The 16,594-nt window shown below is 44.0% G+C and overlaps 1 protein-coding gene and 1 long non-coding RNA gene across 4 annotated transcripts in view; one reads left to right on the top strand and one right to left on the bottom strand.

Moving 5' to 3' along the window:
* LOC309525721 overlaps positions 1–16,594 on the top strand; it is a 115,965-nt gene that overhangs the window by 58,582 nt on the left and 40,789 nt on the right. The gene's annotated exons all lie outside the window — the stretch shown is intronic.
* Positions 1–16,594, bottom strand: part of MLPH (melanophilin) — a 74,994-nt gene that overhangs the window by 22,081 nt on the left and 36,319 nt on the right. For all 3 annotated transcript variants that reach the window (XM_082240365.1, XM_082240363.1, XM_082240364.1), the window contains exons 10-11: positions 6,987–7,070; positions 5,005–5,208 (exon numbers count right to left, since the gene is read on the bottom strand). In XM_082240365.1, coding sequence (XP_082096491.1) covers positions 5,005–5,208; positions 6,987–7,070 — 288 coding nt within the window. The remainder of the gene's footprint in view (positions 1–5,004; positions 5,209–6,986; positions 7,071–16,594) is intronic.

Below are 16,594 nucleotides of genomic sequence, written 5' to 3'. Positions count from 1 at the left end.
CTGAGAAGGATTCTGAGAAGGATTCTGTCCACAAATGAGCAATTTGCTGGCTGAACTGAGTAGATGCTAATGTTTTAATCTCTTCATGTGGTTTGGATGATGGGGATGTAAATGTTGTCAGGCTTGTATGTGCATTATCACATGGCCCTGTACAAAGGATGTGTAACTTCAATTGTGCATGATTACATTGGCCCAAAGCCTCCCTAATTTAGGTCTGCACAGGGCTGCCATACATCCAGAACTTCCTGGACATAGCCAGGATTTGGCAATGTCCAGGCAGAAATAGCTGATATGTCCAGGAAGTGTAGATTTAGGTGAGTTTTCTTTAAAATAGCTCAAAAACGTCTTCTTCATTGAGATATTCCAAAAAAAAGCTCAATGAGTTTGGTGTCCGGATTTTCACTTTTTGAAATATGGCAATCCTAGGTCTGCATCATCTCTAAATGGGATGGTTGAAAAAAGGCCAAGTTGGGAGATGAGATTTCCCAAGGAACAACCCTGCTGATGCTTGTACATGGCAATTAGTGGGCACAAACTACATGGACCTGCCCCCATTTCTGAGGTCAACCTCAGGGTTGGGACTAAGGGCAAAAAGAGAAAGAGCGTCTCAGCAGGCATGTCTGCGCTACATGATGAGTGCTAATTTGATATACAATTGCTGAACAACTAATGTATGCACAGAAAGCAATTAAAATTAGTGTAGGCAACACTGAATATTAAGACTTTTAATTGGTGTCCATTAAAAATGATGAAGGTGGAAAGCAAGAGAACCCCCAAATAGATTACGGTGGGTTTGCCAAAATATGCTATCTTCGTTTTTCTGCTGGTTTGCAGATTTAAAAAATAATCTTATTTTTTAGATCTGATGTGTTCAACAGTGTATTGATGTGGCGTTTGCCTATGAAGTTTGCATGTATTCATTTGTAGTTTGTCAACAGTGATTCATGAGCACATTTCTTATTTGTACAACTGTTTTTATGTACTTTGCTTGACTAACGTTTCCTAAGCAGCTTTGCAATATTTCCACTTCGTAAGTCTGGATGAATATAAAAAGACTAGAGTGATCCGTCTTTAGAGCCATCTCAGTGAAACCCAGCTTTGAATGACAATGCTTCACACGGCATGCGCATTTCAGGATTGTGGCTGCTGCACATTCAAGAAAAGATGCCTTTGATGGTAATGAAGTCTGAAATGAATGCAATGAAACACTGATCCAGATCTTGAAGTCCAGCTTGTTACTGCAGTGTGCAGGGTCTCTGTAGGAGACGAATGGTCATGTATAACAATGGCTATATACATGTGAAACTCAGTGAAATCTGTACCTGATATTACAATGGCCGAGAAATTGTAAAGAGCAGGTTAATTGCTGCCAGCAAAGTCACTGCTTGCCTTTGTCATTCACTATTGCAAAAATGTTGTCTTTTCACTTTCATTTGTGAAAGTGCAACAGAAACAAAACATGCAATGTAAGTAAACTAGTAGAAGTATAAATAAATTAAGAAAGCCTTACAAGCTGATGATTTTTCAGAATTTATTTTGTATGCTACCCTGCTCAGCTCTCTGCAAGAATCTTCAGAGATCTCAATATGACGCTGCTGGGCCCTCTAGCAAGACGAAACTGCCTGGTACAGACTTCAGCATCATCCTGAACACTACCAAGGAAGCAGAGCATGAATGCTGCACCCACCTTGGCATGTTTAAGAAGGGGCGCTCTAGGAACTACGTCCGCCATCTTCTGGAGGGGATTCTATGATTCCAATTAAAGATGTGCAAATTCGAGGTGGGTTGTACCTTGCAATTTTTTATGTTGAATTAATATTGAATAGAGCCACTGTCAAATTACAGAATATATTGGAATCTGCTGGCAGGTTTGGAATTATGGCTCCTGGGGATTCATCTGGATCAGATTTCCATTCCCCAGAGTCTTTTTTCTGGCCAGATTTGATCTGGGCTTGTTGGCAATGCTAGACCTGGGCAGAGACTTTGGAACTGGATGCCCAGGTCAGCTCAACTCCTGTGCCAGGTGTCTTTGAAATGCAGCAATGTGTGCCTGGGAGGGGGGATAATGTGGGATATTTCAGATGTTCAAAACACTAATTTTAATTTAAGTTCAGATATGAAGAAAAATTACTTCTGTTCATCTGAGCAATTTCTGAATTGGATGTTTGTGTGTTTGTAGGAGGCACTACCCTATCTAAAATATCTACTAATCACCCCTCTCATTAGCATCTCACCATTTTCTCTTCCGAGTATCTACATTTTTGAAGATCTTTTAGCCCAACCCCACAAGCTGCTGATGAACAACATGAAAGATCTCATGAGAAAAAAGCTCCTGCTCTTAGATGAAGATGAAAGTCGCCTTTCACAGAGTGATATAGAGAGTCTGGCTCAAGATCAGTGCTATGACTGTTCATTCAGAGGGGCAGAATGAGACTCGGAAACAATCAAACAGGGCAGGATTGACAAAGAAGCCATTAGGAACCCAAAGGAATGCAACTTTTTGCATTTTGTGTTAATGTAGCCCCTCAAAAGGAAAAGTGCTCACAAAGATGCCAGACACACACTCCTCCATTTTAAAATTACACTTGAATCTTTCCTTGTCCTTCATGTGTTACAACCAGACACATATTGGCCAAAACTATCAATACGGGTCCATAGACTCTTGGAATCAGAGACGGAAATGCCTCATTAATCACTGTATGGAGATAGTAATGGCTTAGAGCAATATTTTAGCAATGGCAAAAACCATTTGTTTGGCAAAGGCTTTTCAGTTTAAGAAGAATAACATTCCTGCCTAGGCTAATGGATCTGGCAAAGCTGAAAATTTATAGAGTACATTTACTCAGAAGGAAGTCCTACAGAGTTTGATAGATTTATTAGATGTGTTTAAGATTAGATTCTTAGTTGTTTTACTCATATGTAGTCATGGGAAGTTGGAGAACCCTTGAGCTCCGACATGCAAATGCCTGAAAATAACAGGCTGACATTAAGTTTAACGGTTTGCTTGAAACACGATATATGTAACATGCATGGAGTGAGGATCTGCATGAACCATTTTGTAAACATACTAAACAGCCAGTCACTCTTCAAAAGTCAGTCCTGCAGGTTTCAAATGGGGCTTCGCTCACAGTAAGTATTGTTAGGATTCCAGCTTTTAGGGTGCAACTAGATGCGGTATCAAGAGACCAGCGATCAGAGATGCCACTTGGTATTTCAAAGTGGAGTAGCAGTTCTGGGGAGGCCCTGGATCCAAGTGGGGCTGCAACACAGGACAATGGATGTGATTCCGGAGTGAGTGCCAGGAACCACCAGCATGGTTTCTTTGAGCTTAAGCCAGCCTCTTGGGTGAGAAAGGAAGTTTGAGGGATAGTGACCTGGCGAGAGCAGACTGAAGCAGCCGCCTCAGGTGGCCAAATCCCATGGTGCCCCACCAGCCCCTGCCACGGCCACCAGAGGATTGGTGGCAGCTAATGGCAAGATCTCATGGAACTGAGGCAGTGAAAATGAACACCTCTGGAGCATGGAACCCATTCATGGATACATCTGCCAGGTGCTTGGTGGATGGTAATGCATTTTTGAGCTCTCTTGTTGCAGGACTGAGCAGGGGTCCTGGGGGAGAGAGGGGAACCAGTAACAGCACCATCTGCCTGGGTCAGAGGGAGTTCAGGGGACTGCTGTTATTAGGGTCTTCGGGACGGCGAGGTATAGAATGGGGGGTAGGCAATATTGCCATAGAAGAGTGGAGCCACTTGACACTTGCTGCCCCTGCTCAGCCCCCTGCCCCCAACAGAGACTGGAGTAGCCATGTTGGTCTGCTCTCCCATCTGGTGGTGCTGTTACTTAATGCCAGCTCAGTTCGCAATAGAACAAATCTGATTGTGGATGAAGTGGCTGATCTGCTGTGCATGACAGAGACCTAGCTGGGTGAGCTCAGGGTGGGTGGGTGACCTTACCCAGCTTTGCCCACCTGGATATTCAGTGCAGCACCAGTCAATTTTGGAGGAGCAAGGGGGGAGCATGGCAGTGATCCATAAAAACCCCACCATTGTCACCAGGAGACCAGTCCATCTGGGAGCTTGACATGAGGGTTTGTATTTGGATGTTGGGGAGCAGAGACAGAGCAGGGATCTTGGTGTTCAGTCCACCCAGCTGGCTGAGCTGGCAGCTGGCAGAGGCAGTCTTCAGTGCAGTGTTGGAGAACCCCAGGGCGTTTGTTCTGAGGCACATCCATGCTGATGCCTCGTCTGGGCCAACTCAAGACTTCATGGCCACCAGGACAACCATGGAGTTGTCTCAATGCATCACACACCCAAAACATACTGTGGGTCATACCCTAGATCTGTCTTTTTCCTACAGAGGGCATTGCACAGGATCCAGTGATCAGAGGGGTACCCCAAGGAGGAAGGGTGGGATATAAATTCAGTGAATACATAAATAAAATTAAACAAACCCTCTTCCTTCATTCTGTTCTAATCATGAAACTAGGGCCCTCCCTCAAAGCTGCTGCCTCTGCCCCACATGGTACCTGCCTGGCTTGCCCCAATGGGACAAAAACTGGGGAAATTCAGTGGAGGGAAAGATTAAATACAAATACCCTAGGGTCATAGACCCCCATGACTGCTATCCAAACACTATGAGATATGTTCATAAATCTCCCAATGCCACATCTGGTGTGACCCTAAGTGTTATTTGTTAGTAGGACATAAGGGTGGATTTGCAAAACCTTATTGCCCACATGGTGATTATGAATATCATCCACCCCCCCCTGCAGAATCATCATCTCCATGCAATCATATGGACAATTTCAGCGGAGATTGCAATCATCACCTGCAAGATGCACAATGAGGCGGTTCGAATCCACCCCAAGACTTGCATTATAGCAACTAGTTAGATGAGTTAGGCTGATCATACCAGAAGGCAGGTTAGCTTAGATGCATGAAGACTTCTTTCCATAAAATATAACAAGCAGAAGGAAAAGAAAGCCAAATGCAAGGAAGACCATACCTTCTTGGGATCAGTAGGCGGGTCATCGCTAGACGAGCTTATTTCTGGTATGGACCCTTCCTGCTTCATTCTGCCCTCCTTCTCCTCCTCTTCTTCGTCAGAAGAAACAGCTTTGTCACTGATGTTTCTTGCCAGCTCTTCTAGTTTCTTTCTCAGTTCCTTCTCTTCTATGCTAGGATCAGTAGGGGACTCAGGAGCTGGAGGCTAACAACAAAGAGACAGACAGACAGACAGACCAGCAATACTCAGTTTACTTCAGCCATCCAGTTCATGCTTTGATGTGCCTCAGGACCAACCCAAGAGATTTTCCCACTTGAGCAGAACAAGAACATGGTGCCCTGCCTAGTGTTCAGAGGTAGACTGTTCCTGAACCTGGGGGTTCTATTGCTTTCCCTGCTGAGGCTCTCTAGGCAGGCAAGTGAGCAGCTTGGCTGCCCAGCTGAGGGGGCCCCTAGGTGTCAGGCTGGCACTTGCTCGCTTGTCCACCTCCATGCATCCCTCCCCCGGCCAGTCTGCCTTGGAGAGCTTTCGCCCCTGTCCAAGCCCCATGCCTGATTTCCCATGGCAAGTTCTGAACTTACATTTCTTTGTTCTCGCCCACCCCACCACGGGGTCAGTGGCAGCCTCTTTAGTAAGCATCACAAGGTGAAAATGATGAGCTCTAAAGCCTGGAAACAAGGACTAACCAACCTTCATCATTTCAAAGAGCAATCCCTCCCCCCATATTTACAAGCTCCTATCTATGGAAAGTTTTGCAACCTGAGCCACATTGGGAGAAAGTTTTCCTTTGTTGATAAATTATAATCTGCAGAGACCAAGGACTTCTTCTGGCCTTCATAAATACATGACTATGTGGCATAGCCACCACAGAGTGAGCTCTCTTGTTACGTGAATGCAATGACAGCCAGTCCAAGCGTACTCATTGGGCTCACGTGTTTCCCTTTTGCAGGAAGGAAGGAAGGAAGGAAGGAAGGAAGGAAGGAAGGAAGGAAGGAAGGAAAGACAGACAGACAGACCAGTTTTTTGCCTTCACTGAACATTTAACTCGGTGGTGTGGAAATGAAGAACCACCACACCATGCCACCTCCCCATTAAGTAGTTTCAATGTGGAGAAATAAAATAGGGGTTGTCTTCCACTTATACATTAAATGGGCAGCATAGCTGCTGTTGAAAAAAATCACTAACAAAAAACAGTGTCAAACACCTATTAAAAGCACAGAGAAAAGTCACACTTGCAGCAGTTGCAGCCTTCTTGGGTGCTGGCTCTGTCACGCACAATGTCTCCAAGGCAGTTCTCACTCCACATGACATGGCCAATGCATGCCTTTAATTGCTCACCTGTTCTAAAGGTTTGGAGCACCCAGTGCATGCAATTAGTGTTTGGCAACAACCAACCTGTCTGTGCACCATACGCAGCAGGCCTAAGTGGGTGAGGAAACCTGTTACACCCAGGGCTTTTCCCCAGCCACAACTCACTGGAACTGAGTTCCAGGCCCTTTGCCATTCTAAAAGAATAAGGGAGGCGTTCATGGGGAGTTCCAGCACCTCTTTTTCTAGAAAAATAGCACTGTTTGCAACAATATTCACATAGTTAGTGTTTTCAGCGGAATGCATTGTTAGGTCAGTGCTGGTATTTGTTGTGTCAGGGCAAGTTCTTGGAAAGGAGAGTGCTCCATGATGAATTCTGAACGAGGTGATCAGCTTCGAACATGGGGCTTTCTCAGGATGGGAAACTAATGTTTTCTGGGTTTTCTGATCTTCTTATTTTTCCATTTTGCCAATGGATGGTTGACATGGACCACATTGAGGTGTGTGAGGACCAGACAAATGGAGGAAGAAGGAGATGAACTATTCACCCATTCTTTCCCAAAAGGAAGTGAATGCTAGTCTTCTCTGACGGCCACAATATCCAAAACACTCCCTTTATGGTATAATAGGATGGGCAAGCTCTGGGGGGGGGGAGTGCTCTTTCCTGAGTTTACCTCATCTGGGTGAACCAGGATCTTCTCCTCAAGGCGGTTCAGCATGCGCTCGACAGCTGACATGCGTTTGTTCAGGTCAAGAATCTAAGGGAAAGGAAAGACGACAGCATAGGATAGAGCCCACCACCACAGTTTTCTAGGTAGCTAAAGAGAAAGTGCAGAATAGCTTCCGCCACCTTTGCCCCTAGATGGAGAAATCAGGAGATCTGCAGTCCCAGCCACTGCAATAAAACAAAAGCAAAAACAGCAGCACAGCTAATTTTAATCTGTTAAAAAACAGCAAGACAAGCCTTGTAATATCACCAGAAAAACCCAAATGAGTTTGTTTTTTAAGATGATAAATGTGAGTTGTTTTTTCCTTTTTTTGCACTTGCAGACTGTCCATGTGAACTGATACACCACGTACTGAGATTGGGAGGCCTTGATTTAAGTTCCAGATCAGTTATTAACTTGTATACTTTAACTTGCTCCCCTTTTGTGAGCTAAATGGGAAAAAGGTTTTTGTGAATATAAAGTGAGTAATATAAATTTCTTCACACTGTAAATGTGCAGTGGAAATTACTGGACTCAACAACGCCAGATTATTTATAGGTAATCTTTTTCAGGCTTTTCACACAAGCGTTCGACACTCAAGTTCCCAAAAACTACAAATCTGTTAACCCAATCAAAGAACACGTGGTAAAGGAGAAAGCTGCTCTATGGTTTGTGGCTTCCATATGTTTTATTTCATTTCTCAAAGTCCTCCCCACCCCTCTTTCCTTTCCCTAACACCCCTGCTACAGAGGAGCAATGTGGTGGATCAGGACATTAGTATTTTATTTAACAACAAAATTCTGGGATGGTGGCTTTAAGAGCAGGAGAGTAGTAGCATTTTTGGTGAAAATATACATTGCAGTTTGCTATATCAGATTACGACCATTTCTGTGCTAACATATTCTTCCCAGGATCACCATGGAAACAATGCTTACGTAGCGCAAGTCCAGCTGTGGAAGAACTGCATCTTTCATTACTACAGACTTTCATGCATAATGCCTAAAAGGGGGGCTTAAGGGGAGAATGAAGGAATAACAAGGACTTGGACTTGTTCCATTGGAAGGTGAACAATAAAGTTTTTTATTTGTTAAGTAGGAAGGGAGGAATGTCCAGATTGTGCAAGTTTAACTGCCTTTCCCAATAACTTCCAAAGTTTGAGTTTTATATGAAGTTTGAATGCAGGTCTCTCCTTCTCAAGATGGGGGGACAGGAGACAAAAGAGGGAACTGCCCCCTGTGAGGGCAACGTCCTCTGTTGGCCTGGGGCTCAAGCATACGGCAAATAACAGCATGTTATTTCTTTCTGTGTTTTTATATTGTAAGCCGCTCTGGGATACTTGTATGAAGGGTGCTGTCAGGGAACTGACATCAGAGCGAGAGGCGAAGGGGAGGCTCTCTGATGATGCTGGCGAAGGACCCAGCAACAGGGGGAGAAACAGCCCAGTAGAGGGGGAAGCAATTCAGCGCAACACCAGGGATAGAGGGGGGCTGATGGGGGAATCGGAGAGAGGGCTCCAGGATTCTTCACTGGACATCAGTGAGGAGAGCCCAGGTCCTCCGCTACCCACGCCCTCCCTGCGCAGAAGACTCCCGCGCAGTGAGAGGAGGAGGAGACTGGGTGTCAAACAACTTTTATGTTGGAAGAGGTTCAAGAAACGCCCACTGATGGATTCTGCCAGCGACTGAGGCAGCCACGATGAGAAGGGGCTGTGCAGTCAGAAAGGTTTAACAAGGCAAATTAGCCTAGAGAGGCACCAGTTTACACACGAGTAACTCATACCTACTACAGGTGCTTATTATTATTATAATTGGTGTCATCAATGTAATTGATAATTCATACTTATGTGCCAATGCCTTGTCTAACTTGTGAGGAAACATAATTCTCCTTCTCTTTCATTCTGTTTCTGTTGCTTTGCTTTTTTAAAATGAAATGAGGAAGGGGTGGCTTATTGTGGTTGCAGCCCAACTGTGAGCCTTCCTCCACCAAATCTGTTTGCCCAGGTGCCTCACTGCTCTCTTCGGCATCCGGCGTAGTAGTAGTAGTAGTAGTAGTAGTAGTACTAGTAGTAGTAGTAGTAGTAGTAATAATAATAATAATAATAATAATAATAATAATAATTTATTATTTATACCCCGCCCATCTGGCTGGGTTTCCCCAGCCACTCTGGGCGGCTTTCAGCAGAATATTAAAATACAATAGTCTATTAAGCATTAAAAGCTTCCCTAAACAGGGCTGCCTTCAGATGTCTTCTAAAAGTCTGGTAGTTGTTCTCTTTGACATCTGGTGGGAGGGCGCCACTACCGAGAAGGCCCTCTGCCTGGTTCCCTGTAACCTCACTTCTCGCAGTGAGGGAGCTGCCAGAAGGCCCTTGGAGCTGGACCTCAGTGTCCAGGCTGGATGATGAGGGTGGAGACGCTCCTTCAGGTATACTGGGCTGAGGCCATTTCCCCTCTTTGCCCACACTTTGTGAAGTGATTCATTTGCATTGGTTAAAAATGCTTGAAGGGCACATTTACTGCTGCCTATGTATTTCTTGATTCTTTTTCTTTATAACTAAAATAATGTTGTGGGTTGTAGGGCGGTATATAAATTTTAACTACAACAATAGGACAATAGACCCCCTGAGTGCTTTTACAGTAGGGCCTCTTATGCTTCTTATGCTTTTGTGATTAATTGCCTCATTTTTTATTAATTCCCTCATGGATAATTTTTACCATATGGATCTGCATAGCAGATTAAAGCACACTGGGAAAGATGATTGTAAAATTGGCTAGGGTCAAAGTAATGCTGTAATCCATATCCTTAATTGAAAATATTTTCTAATGGATCTTAATATGCAGCCTGGCAATGTTTCATGAAATTCTGAAGTGAGTTTTCAGCAACTGAGTCTAGCTAGAAGCAAGCACAACATTGATCAAATCTTTTGACAAATTAACCAGATGAAGCTGGCAATCTCTCAGATGGAAAACCAGAGAAACAAATACTTTGTAAAGTCTAGCACAAGTGACTTTGTGGCAGATTAAAGGGCATCAGAAATATGAGTTCTCTCTGCCATGGTTCCAGTTTAGGATTCACTGGCTCTAATTTTTCTAAGCCCTTTCCAGGGCTGAATGAAGACCAGAGACATCTCCCCTTGTGGGTTGGGAGAGGAGATGAGGGGAGGGGAGGGGTGGCAGAGGGAATGGGTGGTCCATGCTGGTGGGGATCTTTTGGGGTGGCCCGGTTCCTCCTCCATCTGCTGTGGGGAAATGACAGTCATGGGGCTGAAACTCCTCTGTAGTTCAGCTTGTGTTAGAATATTCTATTCACCTAAGTTTAACCACTAATTTTTAAAAGCTCTTTTTCCATTTTCAATTAAAGCAAATGAGCTTATGAGAAGTGCTTCCCTTCCTTCATTCCTATCCCAGCTTTCCTCCAAATACACGGTCCTTTTTCCTGTTCATATAAGGGTCATTCACACAGCCCTCCTCATGCGCACCGAGGCCGCATCCCCTGAGATTCACGTGGTGCAAGAGGGAGCGTTGCGGGTTTGTGAGGGGTGTTGGCACACCCAGCTCCATCTCCCTGAATGCTGAATTGCTGAGAGGAAGGGAAATGGGAAATGTATCCTGGGAAAGGACAGAGGAAGAGACACACAAGGATGCGAAGGAGAGATGAGACAAATGATGTGTTGTCTGGATAGGTCATTTCCTGACACATAACACTAGTGGACTCCTGCTCCAAGAGCCCATTCTTAGGTAGCCGAAAGGGCCGCACCCACAAACAAGTGGCAAGTATAGGTAGTTTGGGGAAAACCCAAGGTTTCCGTAAGCTTAAAAATTTTCAGAAAGAAAGCTTGGGGGGGGGGGAAGAGACCCATCAAATAAGATGACTGAGGACAGAATGCTGTTTGACTGCTGTGGGGTGGGGGGTGGGGGGGTAAGGAACCAAGGAGAGCAGAAATGACACTGAGTATATCTGAAAAACAAATGACTGGTCAGCTGGACCGAAGCACCTGAGAACTCCATGCGGCAACATTTTGTTGGAAGCTCCTCATGCAATTCTGAAGTGCAGAAGCCAACTCCTGGGGCTGAGGTCCCTTTGCCCCCCAGTAAAATAGTTGAGAGAGACACACCCCAAGTTGATGGGCACTGCCATTCAAATGGTGCGCATGCACCATGTCTTGTGATCAATTATGTGGAGCGGGGCTTACCTGCCCCCCCCCATTTTAATCAAGTTGGCACCCCTGTAAGCATCTCCTAGCATCTTAATGACTAACAGATACCTAAACCTGCTTCCCTGTGCATTGAGATCCAGAGGATCCAGCCTCTTGTGGTTTGCTGTGATTACACAAGAGATAGCTGGCATCATCATTGTTTAGCTTTCATTACCAGCTACTCCTTCAAAGGATGGATGTGGCTGCTAAATGTTTTTTGCACAAATGTGTTGTGGTTCAGGTAATGGCTGTTTGCTTTATTAGATTGCATTGCAGTTTATTGTTTGCAAGTTGTTGCAAACCACTTCAAGGGCTATGCCAGGGAGCTGCGTAATAAGCGGGATAAAACTGTCAAATTCCAGAGTCTGCCATGTGAGTCTGTCGCAGCAAATATAGCAAAAGGTCTTCTGTTGCAAAGGCTAAGGTTGGTATCTGGTGGGTGTCCCTTCACAGAATCCTAGAATCTTTGAGTTGGAAGGGACCCTGAGGGTCCTGTAGTCCAACCCCTGCCAATGCAGGAATCTCAGCTAAAGCATCCAGAACAGGTGGCCAGCCAAGCTCTGCTTAAAAGCCTCCAGGGACGGAGAGCCCAGGTGCATCCATCAGTGGAAGGGGGGAGGCCATTTTGGGGGACTGTCCCTCCACCTGCACCCCAGTTTCCCATGAAATCTGCTGGGTTGGAGGCCTCCCCCCACCCCAGAGTAGACTGGGAGGAAGAGGCTGCAGGGGATTCAGTGTCATGTGGAGGTGGTTGTAACCACCCTAACAAATTTATTTAAATTTTTCTAGTTTTAAGGGCCTACCTGAGGGTTGTTTAAGCATTACCCAAGAAGGTTGGTTAGTTAAAATGTAAGTTTGGCAAATATTTGTTGAGGCAATCTAATGTAAGGGTGTTTCTCCTATTGTTGTTTAAATTTTAAAGTATATCAAAATTTTGCCAGGCAACAAAACAAAATGTACATCCCCTGTGAGCAATGACAGAAAATCAGATGGATTTTTGTTGTCTACACTGAAACACTTCAGAACTTTGAGTCTGATATTCTATTTTTCCCTTGGAGCAGAAACAAAATTTCAAACACGGTGGAATTTCCTGTAGGAATGAAATTCTATTCTGGAGTTGGCTCTAATTGAAACCATGCTTAGCCCAGCTCTTGTGCTCTGCTTCCACTTAAATCCTCCCATAGGTCAAAGGGACTGCACAACTCTCCAGAGTGCAGAATTTGCCCCCGACTGTGAACATGGCAGGAATAATAGGGTTACACTCACCTTATCTCTTATATCATGGCCAATTCTAAGCCATTTAGGTAGCTAGGATAATTGGATTACCCCCTTAGCTCAGCACAATTCATTAGACCTCAGTATTTGAATCTCTGCAGCTAAAGAAAGCTTGGCTCTTTCCTAATAAATCCCAATTGTGAGGCTTAACGAGTTCATGACGAAAGCAGACTACAAACATTTGGAACTAAAGCACGGCATTTCTGACACATGTGCTATATCTGTATAAATGATGCCATATCCTCTCTGCTAAAACAATCTCAATGCTAAGAATCTTAATATCTCAGGGCAATGCTAATGCCAAAAACATTCCTCTTAAGATGTGTCCTGTCTAAAGGCTAACAATATATATGACAAAAATAACACCAAGTTAAGTTCAGCCTGGATAGCTCAGTTGGTTAGAGGGTGGTGCTGATAACACCAAGGTTACAGGTTCGATCCCTGCATGGGACCGCTGCTTATTCCTGCATTCCAATTCTATGATTCTGTGAAAATGAAATTTGTTTACGTGCCTTGCATTTGCACATTGTGAATTCCTTGAAGAATTGTGTGTGTTTCTGTTGTGAAACCCAAACTAATAACAGCTTTGGTTATAATGTCAGTAATTCAGACCCAAATACCTCTTTTTAGGCACATCCAAGCACTGGGGCAAGCCTGGCTCCGGGCACAAGTCCCTTTCAAATGTCTCATCCTTTCCAAAAGGAGTTTTCCACATGGCATGGTGTGTGTGTGGCTTGAACAGGAAGAAATAACTACACGCTTTTCTGGGTCATGGCCAGAATTTGTATTTGAGGTGGTGCTGGTGGCGAGTATTCAAGAGAATACAAGAACCCTTTCCAGAATTCAAATCCAGGTCAATTGTGGGAGTCTAATCTAAAGCAGACAAGAAGCTGGCTAGCATCTGCTCTGGATTGAAAAATGTTTCGAGTTGTCATTGCTGGAAAGTGAAGTTGCGAGAAGGTACAGACATGAATCCTGGTATATGGGGAATGTCCGTTGTGAAAGACTATTTGCTCTTTTCATAGCGAAACACTCTAATTGAGATATACAAAAGTACAAAATGAGCTTTTCAGTAACTGAGATTACTGATTATAGAGGACTACCATATAGGAGCTACTTTGATAAAACAAATTCAGACAAGAGAAGATCTAAGAGTTAAGGAATAGAAGTAGCTTTAATCTGCTCATTTTTTGTTTTTTTGTTACAAACACGAAATGCTTACTGTATCTGAGTATAATTAACTTTTTGCAGAATCAACATGTGTTTTCCCAAGTAGCTCAAGCGTCTTGGGTAAAGAGATAATAAATCTCATTTTACAGAGAAAAATAACAACTCAGTTGCATCAGTCAGACTAGCAAGTGACAAGTCACTGTGACCGAGCTCTGCTGGGATTTGGACACCTGGAGGAAGCACTGAAGAGAGTTCTTGATGCTTAGATGCCCCACTCCAAGATTTGTCCCTGAGCCAAGAGCCCTGTTGAGATCAGTCTCAAGATGCCTAGTGTGGGGGAAGCCATTGGCAGCCAACAGAAAACCATAAAAGGCTGTGAAATTGATGGCTTTCAAAAGGTGGGAATGTCTGTAAAAATCAATGACGCCAAAAGAAAAGAAGAGCCGAATTGTTAGAGGAAAGATAAAATGCAGTGTGTTTCTCAGTAAGAAATGTAACAAAGATGGAAGGGCCTGTTCCTCAGTATTAGTTACTTAGCATTCAGTGGTAGACTATGAGAACCAGTTCTGGGACAACATGTTGCTGCTTCATTTCTAGGAAAGTAGAAGCAAAAGTGGGCCATAACATCTCTGCTTCACAGATGAAAATATAGCTGAACAGGGCAAAACACAGCCCCAACTTCTGTGAATCTCCCCATCCCAATACACTCTAAATCTGAGGTGGCTAAACCTGAGCCAAGGGTCTGGCCCAGCCAAGGACCTCACTGATTTTGCTGGAGGTGGCAAAAATGAAAAAATAAAGTAGATGTGTCAGTATGGCGGGCAGAGAAAGCCCAGAGGCCAGATGGCGAACATCTCCCTCATCAGTTGAGTAGGGAGAGGGGATTGCTGCCAGAGCAGCTGAAGGTGGAGGGCTGGGGGGGGGGGAGAGGGTTGTGAGTAGGTGTAAGTATAATGATTTAATTGACTCTGAAATTGAGAATGTCTGAATGTATCTTGCTAACACTGGCTGCATCTCTGAGCTCTAACTAGTTGATAATGAACTGAGGAGTTAACTTTGATGAAGGCATTCAATTGCAAATTCGCCATCTTGGAAGAGTTGTGGCTGTTTTTCTTTGTTTCCAGGCTCTGTGGGAGAAGGAAGGGTAACAGGAGCTCAGGCTAATGGAACCTATGTGTGTGAGAGAGCACTATGTTTGTCAGCTCTGGCTATAAGTTATTTTATTTCTAAGAAGATGAACCTATGCCTTGGACGGGCATATGTCTTATGGTATTATGTAGATGTATCTTCCATGTTTTTTGTACCTGTTTTGAAGAAGTTCTGGTTAGTAAAGCTTTGAACAATATTTGTGGGTCTGGACAATGTTTTGTTCCAAAAGGAGTCAGGTTTTTATGCATCCAGTTGCTTCAAGCTGTGCAATATTAATATCTGCAATAAGGTGACCACACCAAATGTCGCCCCTGAACCACCAGAGGGCTGTCCAATGATGAATGTGGCACTCAGGCCAAAAAAGGTAACCCACCAGCTCTAAATAGCAAAGGGAATCAGGATTGGGACCATGGCATATTGGTAGTGGATTAATCCCACCATAGTCAAGACAACTCCCACTGATATAATGTTAACTGTTGGAGATGTGAGGTACTTTCCCTCGTCCTTGGCTACAGAATTCAGTTCACACTGGGCTTAAAGCCTCAGGTGTCTTCGTGGCTTTTCTGAACTCCAGATTCCAGTTCAGAACTTGGAAGCAATTGTGGATAAGCATTAAGATGTACACATTTAATATGCAATCAAACAAATGAATAAGACGCTATTTTGGAACTGGTCTCAAGTTTTCACAGTGTGAAACAACTGAATCTTAAGTAAAACTTTCATTGAGATTTGAATGTCTGAAAGAACTGAATTGCTTGGTTGTAAACTTGAAAAACCAGTAGTGATGTATGGAAGTGAGAGCTGGACAATAAAGAAGGCTGATCGCCGAAGAATTGATGCTTTTGAATTATGGTGCTGGAGGAGACTCTTGAGAGTCCCATGGACTGCAAGAAGATCAAACCTATCCATTCTGAAGGAAATCAGCCCTGAGTGCTCACTGGAAGGACAGATCCTGAAGCTGAGGCTCCAATACTTTGGCCACCTCATGAGAAGAGAAGACTCCCTGGAAAAGACCCTGATGTTGGGAAAGATTGAGGGCAGAAGGAGAAGGGGACGACAGAGGACGAGATGGTTGGACAGTGTTCTCAAAGCTACTAATATGAGTTTGACCAAACTGCGGGAGGCAGTGGAAGACAGGAGTGCCTGGCGTGCTCTGGTCCATGGGGTCACGAAGAGTTGGACATAACTAAACGACTAAACAACAACAAAACTGGAAAAATAATTAACAATTCACGGCCTCCAAAAACTTCAGCTATAAACAGTTGGATTCAAGGGGAAATGTTCTTGGAGGAGAGAATTTGGCTTCTCATGTCACTTGCAGAGAAATAATTAAAGGACCTGGGTAGGCACTTTCAACGCTCTCAGTTGCAGGAGTGTAAATGAATTGGGGTTCTGCAGTTCACCCCATCCATCCAATGGGCCAGATCCTTACCATGAACTGCTTCGTGGGCCAAATTTGATAAATGGGAAGGGCCACTCACCTGTCAAAATCCCTGTTACTCAAAACGTAAAGGGGAACAGGGAGGAGGCTTGTAATTTTTTTTTTTTTTTTACAAAAGACCAATGAATCTACTGGCCTGGAAAACCAAGCTATTACCAAGCTATTTTTGGATAGATGGGGTAAAAACCTATTTCGCCCAAATTGTATAGCCATAGTTTTGGTTGTTGTTGTTTTTTAATCAATGTATTTTTCTTAAACTATTTCTCCTTCCAGTTGTTCTGGTATGAGATAGAAAAGCTTTAAAAAGCCAATAAAAATAAGGAGAAAGAGAACTATACAATGGGG

This window comes from Podarcis vaucheri (genome assembly GCF_965113315.1).
Source record: "Podarcis vaucheri genome assembly, chromosome: 1".
NCBI lineage: Eukaryota > Metazoa > Chordata > Lepidosauria > Squamata > Lacertidae > Podarcis > Podarcis vaucheri.
The sequence above is the reverse complement of the archived record's forward strand: the minus strand, read 5'-3'. Positions and strand labels throughout refer to the sequence as shown.